Source organism: Podarcis vaucheri, assembly GCF_965113315.1.
Source record: "Podarcis vaucheri genome assembly, chromosome: 14".
NCBI lineage: Eukaryota > Metazoa > Chordata > Lepidosauria > Squamata > Lacertidae > Podarcis > Podarcis vaucheri.
This window is the reverse complement of record NC_138752.1, coordinates 15,263,788-15,279,447: the sequence shown is the minus strand read 5'-3', so window position 1 is coordinate 15,279,447 and position 15,660 is coordinate 15,263,788. Positions and strand designations below refer to the sequence as shown.

At 41.0% G+C, this 15,660-nt stretch overlaps 1 protein-coding gene across 3 annotated transcripts in view; it reads right to left on the bottom strand.

Moving 5' to 3' along the window:
* The window catches only part of SPPL2A (signal peptide peptidase like 2A), a 41,486-nt gene that overhangs the window by 3,142 nt on the left and 22,684 nt on the right, over window positions 1–15,660 (bottom strand). The window contains exons 8-16 of one of the 3 annotated variants that reach the window (XR_014213414.1): window positions 15,482–15,583; window positions 15,027–15,108; window positions 13,652–13,726; window positions 12,422–12,478; window positions 12,040–12,093; window positions 11,527–11,626; window positions 9,791–9,868; window positions 9,529–9,689; window positions 3,269–3,367 (exon numbers count right to left, since the gene is read on the bottom strand). Coding sequence is in view for 2 of the 3 variants with exons in the window: in XM_082198567.1 (XP_082054693.1) it covers window positions 9,529–9,689; window positions 9,791–9,868; window positions 11,527–11,626; window positions 12,040–12,093; window positions 12,422–12,478; window positions 13,652–13,726; window positions 15,027–15,108; window positions 15,482–15,583 (709 nt within the window). In the remaining variant the exon portion in view is untranslated. The remainder of the gene's footprint in view (window positions 1–3,268; window positions 3,368–9,528; window positions 9,690–9,790; window positions 9,869–11,526; window positions 11,627–12,039; window positions 12,094–12,421; window positions 12,479–13,651; window positions 13,727–15,026; window positions 15,109–15,481; window positions 15,584–15,660) is intronic. The other 2 variants (XM_082198567.1, XM_082198568.1) reach the window with 2 other exon arrangements.

The following is a 15,660-nucleotide window of genomic DNA, read 5'->3' as shown; positions in this document are numbered from 1 at the left end:
TCTGTAGGAAGGTGCTGATGGAAGGTTCTGCAATAAAGATGGAAACTGGCTACTCCCTTGCTCCAAGAAGTACATTCCAGTGTGAGAGTGACTGAGTTGATGAAAATCTTCAGCAGAAAATTTGCAGCTCCTTCATCAGACTACAAAATTCTAAAAGATTGTGCCAATAAAGGCTGAATGAATGAATGAATGATTCTAAAAGAGTGGACTACAGAAGTTAAGATAGTTCAGATAAACCCCCTAAATGTTGGAAGTGTTTGAAAAACCAACCCTGCTAGGCGGCAGAAAGGAAAAGGACGTATTACTCACATGTCTAAAGCCACTGGGTATATAGAAAATTAGCAGATAACAGCATAAATTAGAAAAAGTGTGATGCAAATCTTCATACTTCCCTACAACTACTAAACATCACATAATGGATTCCTAATATATCATCTAAGCTATGAGATATGCATCCTTGTTGTCATGCTAACCCCTGACTGTTCCACACTGAATCTGAAAGGAGGGAAAGCTGTCCAGTTTAAAAAAGTTTGCAAATGATTTAGAGTTTTGGGTTGGAGGGGCAGGGGGTGGAAACGGGAATTGAAAACCCACGACTCCCCAGAAAGTAAATAGTTAGCATGGGTCATTATTTTCCTTGCAGTGGGCAAATGTCTGTCTACTGCTAATGGAAAAACAAGAACTAAGAATGATTTCATCAAAAAGGGCTTTTACACTATTAATATATCTGCCAGGAAGTCTGCAATCAAAAGAGGCAAAAAACCCCACATTTGGGCCAACTTGGTAGCTGGGTGTTAATATAAAATAAAAGCCATTTAGGTTAGCTATGCTTGTGTGATATGAGTGACATAGGTTGCCATTCACATTGCAAATAAAGAACAGAGAAGAGCTTAAGGCAATATTGCCTTGCATCAATTACTTCGGCAAGCAAGGCATGTGTTTTTAATGAGTCAAGTATTTTCCTATGTGTAGTAATTCATAACACTTTTTTTAAACGTACGGAAGTAGAGTGGACTTGAGTCATGTTGCCCGTTCAGAGCCAGGATTTGCTATTTATTGTACGCTGGGTCAGAGCCAAGTGTGAAGCCGTTTCAGTCTGCAGTTGACCTGCAGGAGAATCGTCTCAGAATCCAGACATGTGCCACTGGGGAGGGATTTGAATATTCAGTCCAGTTCATACTTTTGCCTCTTAACAACATATCGTGGGGAAACAAGCATCTGAGGAGCTGCTGGTCCAAAACTAGCTAAGAGGCAACCACAGTTTGTCCCCATTTCATTTTCTTGTTCCCGCCAGAAAAAAAGGGAGAGTGAAAAACAACACAGCCATGAGGGTGTGTAAACAACATCTCTCCTTGTCCAAAGCACGGTGAATGCTGGAAAGCAGGTAACAGAGGTACAGCTCCTTAGAAACAGAGCCACTACAACAACTGGGAGGCTTCTTTCTACATGATGCCGCCTTAGGAAGCAAAAGTATGGACTATGCCAGTAATTGTGTGGCTTCTCTTTGTCACATATGGAACAAGTTGGCTTACCTTTAGTTTTAAGGCTAAACTAAACTAAAAACTAAAACCTTTAGTTTTTAAAAACTAAAATCAATCACATTTCCCACATAAAGTAAGACCCACTCATGAACTCCTAGCTTGGTTGCTACTAATTAAAATTTTGTTATTTTTTGCAAGCAAGAGACCACACTGCTGTCCCAATCATTGCTGTCATAAAGGCTGAGATTCCTCCATTGTCTCCAATGGGTAAGCTGGAGAAAGAAAGAAAAATGGCATCGAAAGTAACCAGAAAACCCCATTTAGGGGTTTTAATGTTTGATGTATCACAGTATTTTAATATTCTTCTGGAAGCCGCCCAGAGTGGCTGGGGAAACCCAGCCAGATGGGCGGGGTATAAATAATAATAATAATAATAATAATAATAATAATAATAATAATAATTATTATTATTATTATTATTATTATTATTATTATTATTATTTCCATAACACAAAAATATAATTCTATCCCAATTCTTGTGACTTCCCCATGCGGAAGCTAACCATTCAACATGGATCAAAAACTCAATGGGCTTGTCAAAATGAAACTCAAAAGCAAGTGGTTCATCGATTTCGTTCTACCATTCAAAATTACGCCAATCTGCAAAATTCCTTTCTACAATCAGGCTAGGATCGACAGTGGCAATTTTAAGGAAAGCTACCAAACGGAGGGCCAAGGAGTGTTGTTCAGAAGGAAAACATTTGCTTACATACCTCAGGGAACAGTGCAGAAAGATCATGCTTGAGAATCCTGGGTACATGCAGCCCTCTGAACTAATACCATACATATTTGGAAGAGAGTACAAACAGGCCTATGGAGATAAGCACTTCACTGGTCTTATTTGAAGAGCAGATTTTGGCTGCACAATGACATCTAATCTAATGTCATTGGACTCTCGTACTGGCAGGACTGAAACACAAAGCAGACCGAGAAGTCACGCTGCCAACTCCAGCCAAAAATAAACATAGGTAGGCTGGAGGATGATCAGATGATGGCTAAAACTTAAACACATCAACAAAACACACCCAAGTAGTTTGGGCGGGTGGGGGGGGGATGTTTTGTTTAATTGAGCTACGGAAGTGTATGGATTGCCCAGTTCTGCAGAACCACAGAATGCAGAACTGTACTGAGAACTGAAATCGGCACCCCATGAACCCGCTTTCATGTTCAGTTACAAAATTCCTTCTAGGAATTTCAACACAGGCTTGGAAAAAAAATGGGTAATTGGTGACTTTTCTCAAAGATACCATAGACATTGTGGGTAGCAATTCTAGAGGTCATAGCTTCATGGTCTTTTTTTCATGCCAAGTGGAAGTAAATTGTATAAAATAAGGACATGTTAAAGCTGCATGATTTATATATGCTGCAGAACCGAGTTCAGGTGTAGCCAAGAGACTGGAGTGTGGCCAGCACCTCCACTTCCATTTCAGGATTTTAACCCATTAAGAATATAGATCATTCCCACAAGGCTTTCTGAACAGTTCTATGCTTTCTTGGGCTGATTCATAAGATGGTGTCATTGTGAAGGCAGGGCTGAATAGGAGGCAGAACAAAGCAGCAACCTAACCAGTCCACATCTTGAATAGGTTCTGATTGACATCACTGAAACTGTTCAGAATAGCTATTTTATACTGTCGAGGCGAGTAACGGGGCACTCTTAACAACTATAGGCGTGCATTCAATCCAAATAAATAAATACAAAAAAGCAGTGCAAATTAAATACAAGCCTCAAAATGCGGTCCTCAACTAGTCCCTTCACTGGCACTTAGGCTGACTTATCAGGCTGCCCTCTCGCCTGGAGGCGTTGTTATTAATGCCGGCTCAGTCTAGAATAAAACATAAATCACGCACAATTTAATCTCTTGATTCTCTGTACTGCACTATTCAGAAGAAGCTGTGCAGGTCCTGGACCGGTGCCTGAACACAGAGGTGGGCTGGATAAGGGTCCGTAAGCTAAGGCTGAGTTCCAACAAAATGGAAGGAAATCTGGACAGGCGGGAACTGAAGACATTACCTGTTCTGGATGGGACCACATTCTGCTACAGGAAGAGGTACAGTTGTTCCTGGTATCCTTAAGACCAGACGAGTGCAAAATATGGCACCTAGGCTGTGGGAGCATGCCGGTCAACTAACTCTAATTGTGACCATATCTGCACCATACTTTTTAACAGTCATGGCTTCCCCAAAGAGTCCTGGAGAATGCAATTTGAGAAGGACGGTGAGAGTTATTAGGAGACACTTCCTGTTCCCCTCACAGAGCTGCAATTCCCAGAGTTCCCTGGGGAAGAGGAAGTGCTGGTGAAGACACTCTGGGAATTGTAACTTTGTAAGGGAAACGGGGGTCTCCTAACAGCGCTCAGCACTCAAACTACGGTTCCCAGGATTCTTGGGGGAGAGGGACCCGTGTCTGTTAAAGTGGTATAATAGTGCTTTAGATATGACCTTGAAAGGTTTGAATAACATTGATTTGGAGAAACCCGACAAAAGTCAAGGTCAACAGGCAACTAAGGCCCTGGGCCAGACGTTCATTTCTGTATCCTGTCAGAAAGGAAAGGAAGTCTCAGGCCTCCATACACCTCTGCCCTGATGGAAAAAATGAAGTATGCAATGTTTTAGAAGCAACATTACACTTATTTGAACAAGGCCTTCCTGACACAAACCTTTCTACGAAGGTTTCAGGAGAGTATGTGCTAACTACCTCTCTTTATGAACAGGGCTGATGTGGGGGGGAAATGGAGTTTTACTCAGGTACAATACTACTGCTTATTATGCCTTGTGACAAGCATATTCTTGAGGAGTTCATTGCCTTGGCGAGAGCCACTTGTTTTTAATACACAAGAAGAACAGTGCAAAACAAGTAACAAGCTCTCTAGGGAGAGCTGACTCTAGAAAGCTTGTGTCATGTGAGTATTAACTCAAGCACAGTCACATTTTACACTGCACAGTTGGGACCTGATCCAGCCCTGCAGGGAACTTGCAGAGGAACCTTAAATGAGCCTCAGCTGTGCCACCGCTGGGAGCGTGAATGGCACAGAATGTTTGCTGTGCAGCAGTTCGAGATGGGGGAACTGTTTCCATTCTGTTATTATTTCCATCTGTATTCTACTTTTCAACCAAAAATAAATCTATCACACCACAATAATAAATCAATTCACTTCGCTCAGGATCTTTGTTTAGAATGGGGTGGAGAATCTGCTTTGCACCTGGAAGGCCCCAGGTTCAATGCGAGACAGTGTGGTGTAGTGGTTAAGAGCAGTGGCCTCGTAATCTGCTTCCCTGCTCTTCCACATGCAGCTGCTGGGCTTGTCACACTTCTCTGAAGTCTCTTAGCCTCCCTCACCTCACAGTGTTTGTTGTGGGAGAGGAAGGGAAAAGGAGATTGTTAGCTGCTTTGAGACTCCTTAGGGTAGTGATAAAGCAGGATATCAAATTCAAACTCTTCTGCATCATCTCCAAGTAGGATGAAGAAAGACCCCGTCTGAAAACCTTGAGAGCTGCTGCCAGGCAGCATACACTGTCAGTTGTGAACAAATTTGGCCTGCCAGATTCTTCATTTGACCTGCAAGGCCTTTCTGATGTCAGGCATGGTGCAGGTAAGAGCAGTCCTTGGCAGCATCTGTGAAGCCCCTTTCAGCCAATAGACAGCACCCATCACATCCCCTTGTGCAGCTTCCAAAGTGCCCAACAGCCAGCTGTTTGCCGGGAGCTTCTGAAATTTTGTGCAAAGCAGGACTGTACTCCCATGCATCAGCAGAGATGCGGTAGGTCACTCTTACTCAGTCCAGATGCACAAGAGAGCTGAATGCGGCAGCTAGACTGGTGACTGGGAGTGGCCGCCGGGACCACATAACACCGGTCCTGAGAGATCTGCATTGGCTCCCAGTACATTTCCAAGCACAATTCAAAGTGTTGGTGCTGACCTTTAAAGCCCTAAATGGCCTCGGTCCAGTATACCTGAAGGAGGGTCTCCACCCCCATCGTTCAGCCCGGATACTGAGGTCCAGCTCCGAGGGCCTTCTGGTGGTTTCCTCACTGCGAGAAGCCAAGTTACAGGGAACCAGGCAGAGGGTCTTCTCGGTAGTGGTGCCCACCCTGTGGAACACCCTCCCTTCAGATGTGAAGGAAATAAGCAGCTATCTTCTCTTTAAAAGACATCTGAAGGCAGCCCTGTTTAGGGAAGTTTTTAATATTTTATGCTGTATTTACAGATAGGTAGCCGTGTTGGTCTGCCATAGTCAAAATAAAAAAATTCCTTCCAGTAGCACCTTAAAGACCAACTAAGTTAGTTCTTGGTATGAGCTTTCGTGTGCATGCACACTTCGTGTGTGTATCTGAAGAAGTGTGCATGCACACGAAAGCTCATACCAAGAACTAACTTAGTTGGTCTTTAAGGTGCTACTGGAAGGAATTTTTTTATTTTGATGCTGTATTGTTTTTAACACTTGACTGAAAGCTGCCCAGAGTGGCTGGGGAAGCTCAGCCAGATGGGCGGGGTATAAATAATAAATTATTATTATATTATTATATAATCAAGCAGCACTGAGCTTCCCTCGCATCAGCCAATAGGCAGAGAAGTCAGCCCTGCTTAGTGCTGGGTTAGTGCAATCAGCTGGTGCGAGGTTTGGATTTGGATACACATAACAGCTCCTTGCTGAGAGCTCACTTGTGCACCCAAACCTAGTGCTGAGCAGGAGTAACATCCCTGTGTTAACAGCTGATGTGAGCAGAAGTCCATCCAGTTTGATTTGGGTGTGCAAAACAGATCCCCGTAGGGAAGTCTCTCAAACCTGTTCAGTTTTGCTGCACTCTGAAGTCAGGACTTCACCGCACCTTGGAGGTGACTGAGGTTTTTCCCCTTCGTTTTATCAGCTGGTTCAATGCAAAGTGGTTTTCAAAGCACCAAGCCACCTGACGTTATTTGAGCTGCCAGGTGAATAGCAACAAATTAGAGCCGGGAGGCAGATCCTGATATGGATCTGGCCTGTGGAGCCAAAAAAGTCTCCCACTCCTGGTGAGTGGGTGAGATAAACCAGTGGTCAGATTCAGTATAACACTTCCTATATGCCTAATTTAAAAAATGGACTAAGTATCTTTACAATCCATCTGGAGAGAGCACAAACAATATTGAAGTGCTGTACCTCTTCCCCTTCAAAAAAATGTACACGAATGCCTTTAAGTCTCATGACATAATGAAAGCATGTTGAAGCTTGCTGAGCCACACAATCAATGTATATACCTCACCACTTTTTTTGAAGGTCAAGATAGATGGGAGTACAATATAATGAGAACAATTCTTCAAGCTGCGTGCATCAAGACCGGAGCAACGGTCTCATTAATCTGTGCACAATATTTGAACTGCACTCAGATTCCCAAATTTTAAGTCTGCGTTTTTCATTCCAAGGGAAGTCAAGCTGACACAAAGGTCCAAAGTTCAGAGCAATTTTAATCCTTCAAAAAGGAGCTAGCCGAGAAAAGCATACGAAACAATCGCTATGGCAACATAATACTTCTCAATAATGAAGCTTCTTATTGAGGTATGAGTGGTCTTTTGTTAGCTAGGAACTAGGGCTGAAGTATTTAGAGCAAACTTCGGTAGCGAACAAAGGCAAAAACATCATTCAAATCCAAAGAATTTTATGCTTGAGTACTCTCTGAAAAGACAGTAACCAGAGCTTCCTTGACGCACACAGACTCTGGGAATCAGAACTCATACGGGATGTCATAAAAGCTGTATTTAAAAAGGTCTATAAAGCACACACTGGATGAAGTTGAACCTCTTTGGTTGACGTTCTAAATATGGAAAGAAGGATCAGTCTTCACTAGATAGTTTGCAATTTTTCTGCTTCATCAGCCGACTAACCAATAACCAAACAGATATTCATTCATTCAGAGGCATATTGCCTTTGAACATGGCAGTTGCATAGCCATCATGATTAGTAGCATGTTGTGGTCTTATATTTTAGTACTGTGCGTTCCTAGAACATGGCAGCCACTAGTACTGCAACCAAGCCATTAAAAGCAGCAGTGAGAGGTGTAGGACGAGGCTTCTGGATTTAATATCCCCTAGCAAAAATATCTGTATCAGGAAAAACCTTCCGGCAGTAAGCTGTTCAATAGTGGAAGAGACTCCCTTGAAAGGTGGCAGACTCTCCTTCATTTGAGGTTTTAAAACAGAGGTTGGATGGCCACCTGTCATGGATGCTTCAGTTGAGATTCCAGCATTGCAGGGGTTTGGACTAGATGTCTCCCGGGATCCCTTCCAATTCTACAATTCTATGATTCATTGGCTGCGTTTGGACACCACAATAAACTATAGTTTATTGGGATAGGAATTTGCCAAGGTGGGCCTTGGGCTTGAGGTCAAGCAGCAGGAAGGAGTTTGAAAGCTTTTACTCCCAATGTGAATTATCCACAGCTTAGCATGACAACTAGCTCCTAAATTGCATTTTGACGTATTCTTTGTTGAAATAAGGCAGCTCCACAATCCATGGTTTGTAGTTGGATGGTTTCAAACAAATCATAGTTAAGATTAATCGCACAGCTCAGCTTGGGGTTCAGACTAACTTCACTAGCTACCTATTTGCTTCAAAGCCCACCAAGTTCTGATGTCCACCTAAAGGTAAAGGTACCCCTGACCGTTAAGTCCAGTCGCAAACGACTCTGGGGTTGCAGCGCTCATCTCGCTTTACAGGCCGAGGGAGCCAGCGTTTGTCTACTTCCGCAGACAGTTTTTTCGGGTCATGTGGCCAGCATGACTAAGCCACTTCTGGCGAAACCAGAGCAGCGCACGGAAATGCTGTTTACCTTCCCGCCGGAGCGGTACCTATTTATCTACTTGCACTGTGTGCTTTTGAACTGCTAGGTTGGCAGGAGCTGGGACCAAACGGGAGCTCACCCCGTCACGGGTCTTCGAACCACCGACCTTCTGATCGGCAAGTCCAAGCGGCGCAGAGGTTTAAACCACAGCGCCACCCGCGTCCCTGGTGCTTACCTTCACAGTCATAAATGGCTTGGAACCAAAATACTTAAGGGAACACCTCTTCCCACACCAACCTGCCTGCACATTATGGTCATCAGCCAACACCCTGCTGCAACTACACTTCAAAACAGAAGGGAGCGATGTTGCAGCCAGAGAAAGGACGTTTGCAACAATCGCGACCCAACTGTGAAATGCCTTTCTTAGCAAAGCTGGTGCTGGGTAAAACTCCCTGGGTTGAATAGGGTTCATTAATTTTCATGGATCTGCTCTGATAGGACTAGCCTTCTGGACACACCTTCTAGACAACAGGCAACAAATCTTTTTATTCAAACCAGTCGTTTTAAACATCCCGGCTCCTTTAAACCCTTGACTTTTGACTGTCATTTTATTTTTATTTGCCACTCTATGGCTGTTTTCTTTTATGGATTTTGCATTTCAAATTGGCTAGAATCTTTTCAATCTGAGGCAGTACAGAACAGAACAAATAAAGAAAAGAAAAAGAAAGTCCTCCGCGAAGAAAACTATATAAACCTGAACCCTAACACATTACCTTTCTATCTGGAGGGAATATTTCTGAATGAAGGAGCACTCAAGCCATGTGAGTCCCCACCTGCCGTCTGCAATGGTACGGACCAGACAAAGATCTCAATAAGAACTAGGCCTTTGTCAATTTCACTATAGGGAAGGAAAATGCCTCCTATTTTTCTTTACACCTGGCTATATTACGCCTAAAGAAAGAGACACAAAAGCAAGCTGTTATTGTCACTAAACAATTATTAGTCTAGAGAAGGGCCAGGTGTTCAAATAAATGCAAATTCAAAACGTGAACAAAAAAAGACTGTCTCAGTTCCCTATTTTGTATCATGTAACATGCAAGAGCTACGTCTTCCAAAAGCATCCATCTGTGAAAAATGTATGAACCAGAAGTATTTGTGTGATGTGCCATCTGTATGGGTTTTTTTTAATGGACAAAGTAAACACATAATGACCAAAATGCACTGTGCCTACCTGGTAGCTGTTGCCATTCCAGAACTTTTTCATCTCTTTGCGATACAAAGCAACTAACGTGGCCATAATTAGTGTGCACGGCACTAAATAGAGAAGGGCTGGTTGTGCCATCTGCATTAGCGCCAGGCCCGCAAATGTGACCAACATGCCAATAGCATAAGCTGTAGAAAGAGAGGAACAAGAGAGCTGTTGAGTAACATGCACCTAGTATGTTCATGGCTTCACTGTAGATATAGCCCCATTAAGAGTTAGAGTTGTTTACCTATCGTGGAAGTAATGAAATACACAGAGGAAGAGCTTGTCTGAACATCAAACCTGTGACAATAGGCCACCAGGAGACCTAAAAAAACACAAAATTATAGGTCAGAAATATTTGTCCGGAAGTAAACGAAGCCAGCAAAATCACTATCCCCTCTTCTTATACTAATGAATAGGAAATCATAGAGCTGGCATCCCCAGACTCGGCCCTACAGATGTTTTGGGACTGCAATTCCCATCATCCCTGACCACTGGTCCTGTTAGCTAGGGGTGATGGGTGTTGTAGTCCCAAAACATCTGGAGGGCCGAGTTTGGGTTGCCTGGCCTAGGATTACAAAAGGGGCTGGGGGCCTTGCTCCCCTCCCCTCTGTGAAGACACCCTTAGCTACTGTTTTAGAAGGCTAAAAGAGGGCATGATTTGCTCCATCTACCTTTATTCAAGCACCCACATGGAGCTACCAGCAATATGGATTGATTTAAATCACTGATTTAAATAACGAATATATATATATATACACACACACACATATATAGATATAAAATTTATATACCACCCTATTTTAAAAGCCCAACTTAAATCACAAATTTAAATCAAGTTTCCGACTGATATTTCAGAAAATTCCTAAAAATGTGACCACTGAGCAACTAAATAGAGTACTGTATTTTATTTTATTATTATTAATTATTATTATTATTATTATTATTATTATTATCATCATCATCAATTCAGAAGGGATACCATGTACTGGTTTTTTGGCTGACTTGATTTTTTAAAATTAATTTTAGAAGATGAACAACTTTTTAACCTACAGTGGGAATTTATTTACAATATGCTCATTAAGGGTCTTTCAGCAACCAGCACTACGGTAGTTTTGTGGAATATAGGAACCTGCATTTTGAACCATTTTTCTCCTTTTCACTGCTCCTTTTCACTGCTCCTTACTACTTCAGCTCTCCACCTTAGCCAAAGCCTATCCTCACAAAAAGAAAAAGTAGCAAACAAGAATGAAATCCCTACCATCTGTTGCTTTCGAACTGCTAGGCTGGCAGTAAATTACATTATATATGTTTATTTAAACCCTGCCAAAGAATCCATACTTTTACATTGTTTCTGGGAATAAGTTACAAAAGGTTCCCATTCTTTTCCAAAGTCACTATTATCTTTTTCACACAGTTTATTATTTATTTGTTTACTTTTCATTCATCAAGCTATTTGGGTTTTAAAAAATTCTTTTGCGGTTATAAAAAAATGGTACATTCAGTTCTACGGTATTTGAGAAGTCTTTTTTTACGTAATTATTTCTTAACTCTCTGTTTTTCCATTTGGTCATCATGCTGAGTTAATCTTAAAGGTAAAGGTAAAGGTACCCCTGACTATTAGGTCCAGTCGTGGCCGACTCTGGGGTTGCGGCACTCATCTTGCTTTATTGGCCGAGGGAGCCGGCGTACAGCTTCCGGGTCATGTGGCCAGCATGACTAAGCCGCTTCTGGCGAACCAGAGCAGCGCACGGAAACGCCGTTTACCTTCCCGCCGGAGCGGTACCTATTTATTTACTTGCACTTGATGTGCTTTCGAACTGCTAGGTTGGCAGGAGCAGGGACTGAGCAACGGGAGCTCACCCCATTGCGGGGATTCGAACCGCCGACCTTCTGATCGGCAAGTCCTAGGCTCTGTGGTTTAACCCACAGGCCACAGCATCCCTTCAAGTTAATCTTAGTTGATGAAAAAAAGACACTTACCTGGTAAAGCAATGTCACCGTACCCAAGTAATGAAAATGGTCTTGAACATAACGTCATTGCAGAGAATGCCAGCCTTGGCACCCTGATTACCACTGGCAACTGCAAAAGAGTGTTTTCAAAATCCCACATAAGTCAACGCCAAAAGGCACTGAAGAAAGGAAGCATTAAAATTCAGCAGAACTATTTACTCATCTAGTTTACATAGAACTTCAGATTATAAAGGACTTGATCTAAGAAACCAGCAACCAAGATACTGAGTGTGTAAAAGATGACCAAGCATCTAAACCAAAAGGACAATGCATATGGATGACAAACAGACAAACTACGCACAAGAATGTTAAGAAAATGCACCATGTGAAATGAGAAAAACAGTGCTGAATTTAAGGGTTGTTGAGGAACACTGATATCCAGGCCCTGGATAAATAAATTTGGAAAGTGAGAGACAGAGAGTCGAGATTCCCACCAATCCCAAATGCTATTCTTTTTCAGAGGATCTTAAATACAATCCTTACTTTCTCATGAGGAGCTGACCGCCCAGCAGAGGCTTCCACCAAGCTTCCATCATTCTAGGATCAAACCCAAGTCAACAAGCATTTAATACTTTAAAAGAAAGTCGGAAAAAATGGCTATATTCTGTGAACATGTTGCACGCAAATATTTAGGGCAAAATTCAGGCCAAGTGCAGCACTTTATATTCCCTTTGGTTTGAAAGAGTTAAGCACATCTTTCATTATCCCACGTAACCAAAGTCAAAAGGATAGCAAAGTGCTAAACTTTAACCGGATTGTGCGTTAGTGCAAACTCAATGCAGTAGCAGCTATGAAAATACAATATGATAATTCCTTACATAGCATGAGTATAAATTATGTCTTTATCAAATGATTATATGCTTACCTTTTCACCACTATCTGTAGGACCTGCTGCCACTTCAACCATGATACTTTCTCCACTCTGAAATTTTAAATGGAGCATTGTGATACTGAATCCTTCACCTAGCAAGTACATGGGTTTAATTGTTTATATTCTTAAACATTCAGAATCTAATGTAATCCTCTTACAATGTATTTTGGCAGTACATTCCTCAGCAACTCCGTGTGAAACAGAATGCACAAAAAGAAAACAGAATCGGTTCATGAACCAAGTGTACAGATCGGTATGAAAGAGATCTAATTTTTTTGAAAAGCAGAATTAACCGAAGTTGACTTCTGCAGCAGTATTGGATATAAATCCTGCTGCAGGTTTAATTTCCAAATAAGCTTGAAACCGTGCAAATTTAATAAAATTTCACCAGATACAGAAGAATCAAAAGCAGACGCCAACAATGGAAAAGGCAATTTGAACTTCAGTGTGTTAAAAGAAGTAGTTTCAAACGTGGATATTAACTCTGTTTTCTTTTCAAACATTACTCTCTGTGTTTCGGCAATAAGGCTACTAAGGCAATTTGGTTGTTGCTTTAAGGCAATCAGAATTAGGGGTCCTGTAGCCTATTTTGCAGGAGTTACGCAGAACACAAAATTGGGAAGTTATTCTAAGTTTGTGGTATCACAGTGCCACTCAAAGGCTCTAGACTGTACTCTGCAAGAGCCAAGGCTTCATGGCTTACTTTAGAACTGCTCAGAATAATCTTAGGATTCACTCTCATTAGAATCCAGTTTTTTTAATTTCTAAAATATTAAAATGCAAGTGATTCACAGTACTTGTCTCCTATTTTGTCAGGTCTTTCTTCAGGTGCATTTAACTACCAAGTGATGCTCAGTTATCCCTCATGTTGGTCTCATTTAGGCACAAGGTAAAAAAAATTCTCTTTACCCAGATCTTTGAAATGGAACAAACCTTCTATGCACACTCTATACTGCTTCTGGTATATATTTAAAGTAGATAATTAAATGAGCAAATTAAATGAATTTGGATATGCAAGAGATATTTTAAAAAATACATTTAAGGAACCACAGAAAGAGGGGGAAGGAAGTCAAACTTTGAAATGTTAAATTGACTGTAAAACTAATGAAATGTATAAACCTGAGAAGTATAAATAAAAACTAAAAATAAATAAAAAATACACTTTAATACGTACAATATTGGTGTGCTTTAATGAAAAAAATAGTTATAAACCTGCATACTTACTTTTGTAAGGTATGGTGTGATGAAGACAAAAAATACATCGTATACAAGAAGGAGACCAAGGAGGATAACACATGACTAGAGAACGGAAAAAAGAGTTATTTTTATAAAGCTCATGAGCAGTCATTAACACTTACAAAAATAGCACAATCACATCATACTATTTAAATAAATTGGCAACATTTGCCCGTAACACTAAACCATTGTTTAAAGCAGTGTGTATCAACCAGAACAAACCTGAGTGAAAGCTGGCTTAGTATTATGTATGAACTGTATGGCTAGAACAAACTCATGGCTAGTTGCCAAGAAAGCTCAATAACCCACCATTTCGAAAGTGAAAGATTATTTTAAATCATGTTTGGTTGGTACCCAACAATAGTCAGGATCCCATGAAAGTAAGATTAAAACACTAGAGAAGTCCTTTCCTTTCCTTCACCCAGGCACGTTAAACTTGTGCCCATAACACTGAGACTTTGGCTTAGTTTGGACACAGTGCTAAACGATGGTTTAGCTAGTGTTAAGAGAATGTATCAAGCATCTCCCTCTTCTCTAGCATGGCCACAAGGAGGAAATTGGAAGCTTCCACTGATATTTGAATTAACCACCATTTAGTGTGGTTATCAAAGAAAGTTTAAGTATAAAGGATAAATTCAATTCAATACAAGAAACAATATTCAGCTTACACTAGCAATTTATTTTGAAAAGAGAATTATTTTACCCATAAAATAAAAATCTAAAGTAATTTCAAAACATTTTTTTATTTCACTTCCCAAACTTATGTTTAGGACTAGAACTTAGAACCAGATATTTTTGTAATGGTAGTTGGTTTTCCCATTATTTGAATTACATCCACACATACTGTACATTGTGTACCCTGCCACTAGATTTTTAATCTAGCGTATGTCTTTAACATATATTGTCCAGAGGATTGAAAACTAACTGCAAGCTCGTTCATTCTCTGTTGCTTCCCTCTTCACTTTTAATTTCTTGGTTAGTGCTAACCACAGTTTGTCGTTATGGTCTGGATGGAAGCACAAATCATTCTTGGCCAATCTGAACACCATGGCAAACTATGGTTAGGACTAAACAAGAAACTGAAAGTGATGGCGCCTGAGGAACAGGATAAACACATGAGCCTACAAGGTCATTTCCAGCCCTCAAAACCACAATTTGAAAAATCGAGCGAGTAGCACTTTAAAAAGAAATTGATGTGGTTTGGGAGCTGTATTTGACACAGTCTACTTCCATCAGATGCTCTAGCCAACCATAGCTTAAGCTACAAAAAATGACTCAACCTTTTCTGCAGTCCAACACAGCGCACACTCTCTGAAATTGGTGTTCTTTGTGTTTTTTTAGCTAGACGGAAAGCTTACTGTACCTTAAAGTTGGGCAATTTGAGTGTTTTAATAAAGTTCACGCAGAAAGCAATTCCCAGGATATCTTGCAAAATCCATACCCAGCTAGAACAAAAAATAAATAAAAATCAATTGTTGCAGTAAAACACAGGGACAAAATATTGCACATAAAGCTGCAATCCTCAACTCACTTATTACAGGTTAAACCCCCTTGAAAACAGTGCAATTAATTTTGATGCAAAAATGTATAGGATTGAGCTGCAAGGCCAGGATTCAAAGAGGCTCATGCAATAGCATCGTATGCTTGTGGACAGGGGAGAGCAGAAGGGGAAAATGGAAAGAGAGACTGGAAAAGCCTGCCTGACTATGCAGGATTTGCACCCTGAGCTAAATATTTTGAAGGCAACACAGATTTAGAAAGCAACAAAGCTAGCATTTCACATCATTTCAATTCTGAATCTGAGAACTATTCACATACCTATTTTCATTCCGAAACACTGCCCAAACAACAGATGTCGTTATGCATATTAGAGCGAGAAAAAAGAGTCTCACTTCGAGGCATCTGTCCCAGCATGGAAACCTAAAAATAAAGCGGGACAATAATATGTTATAAATACAGCAAATAATACAGTGGTGTCCCGCAAGACGAATGCCTCG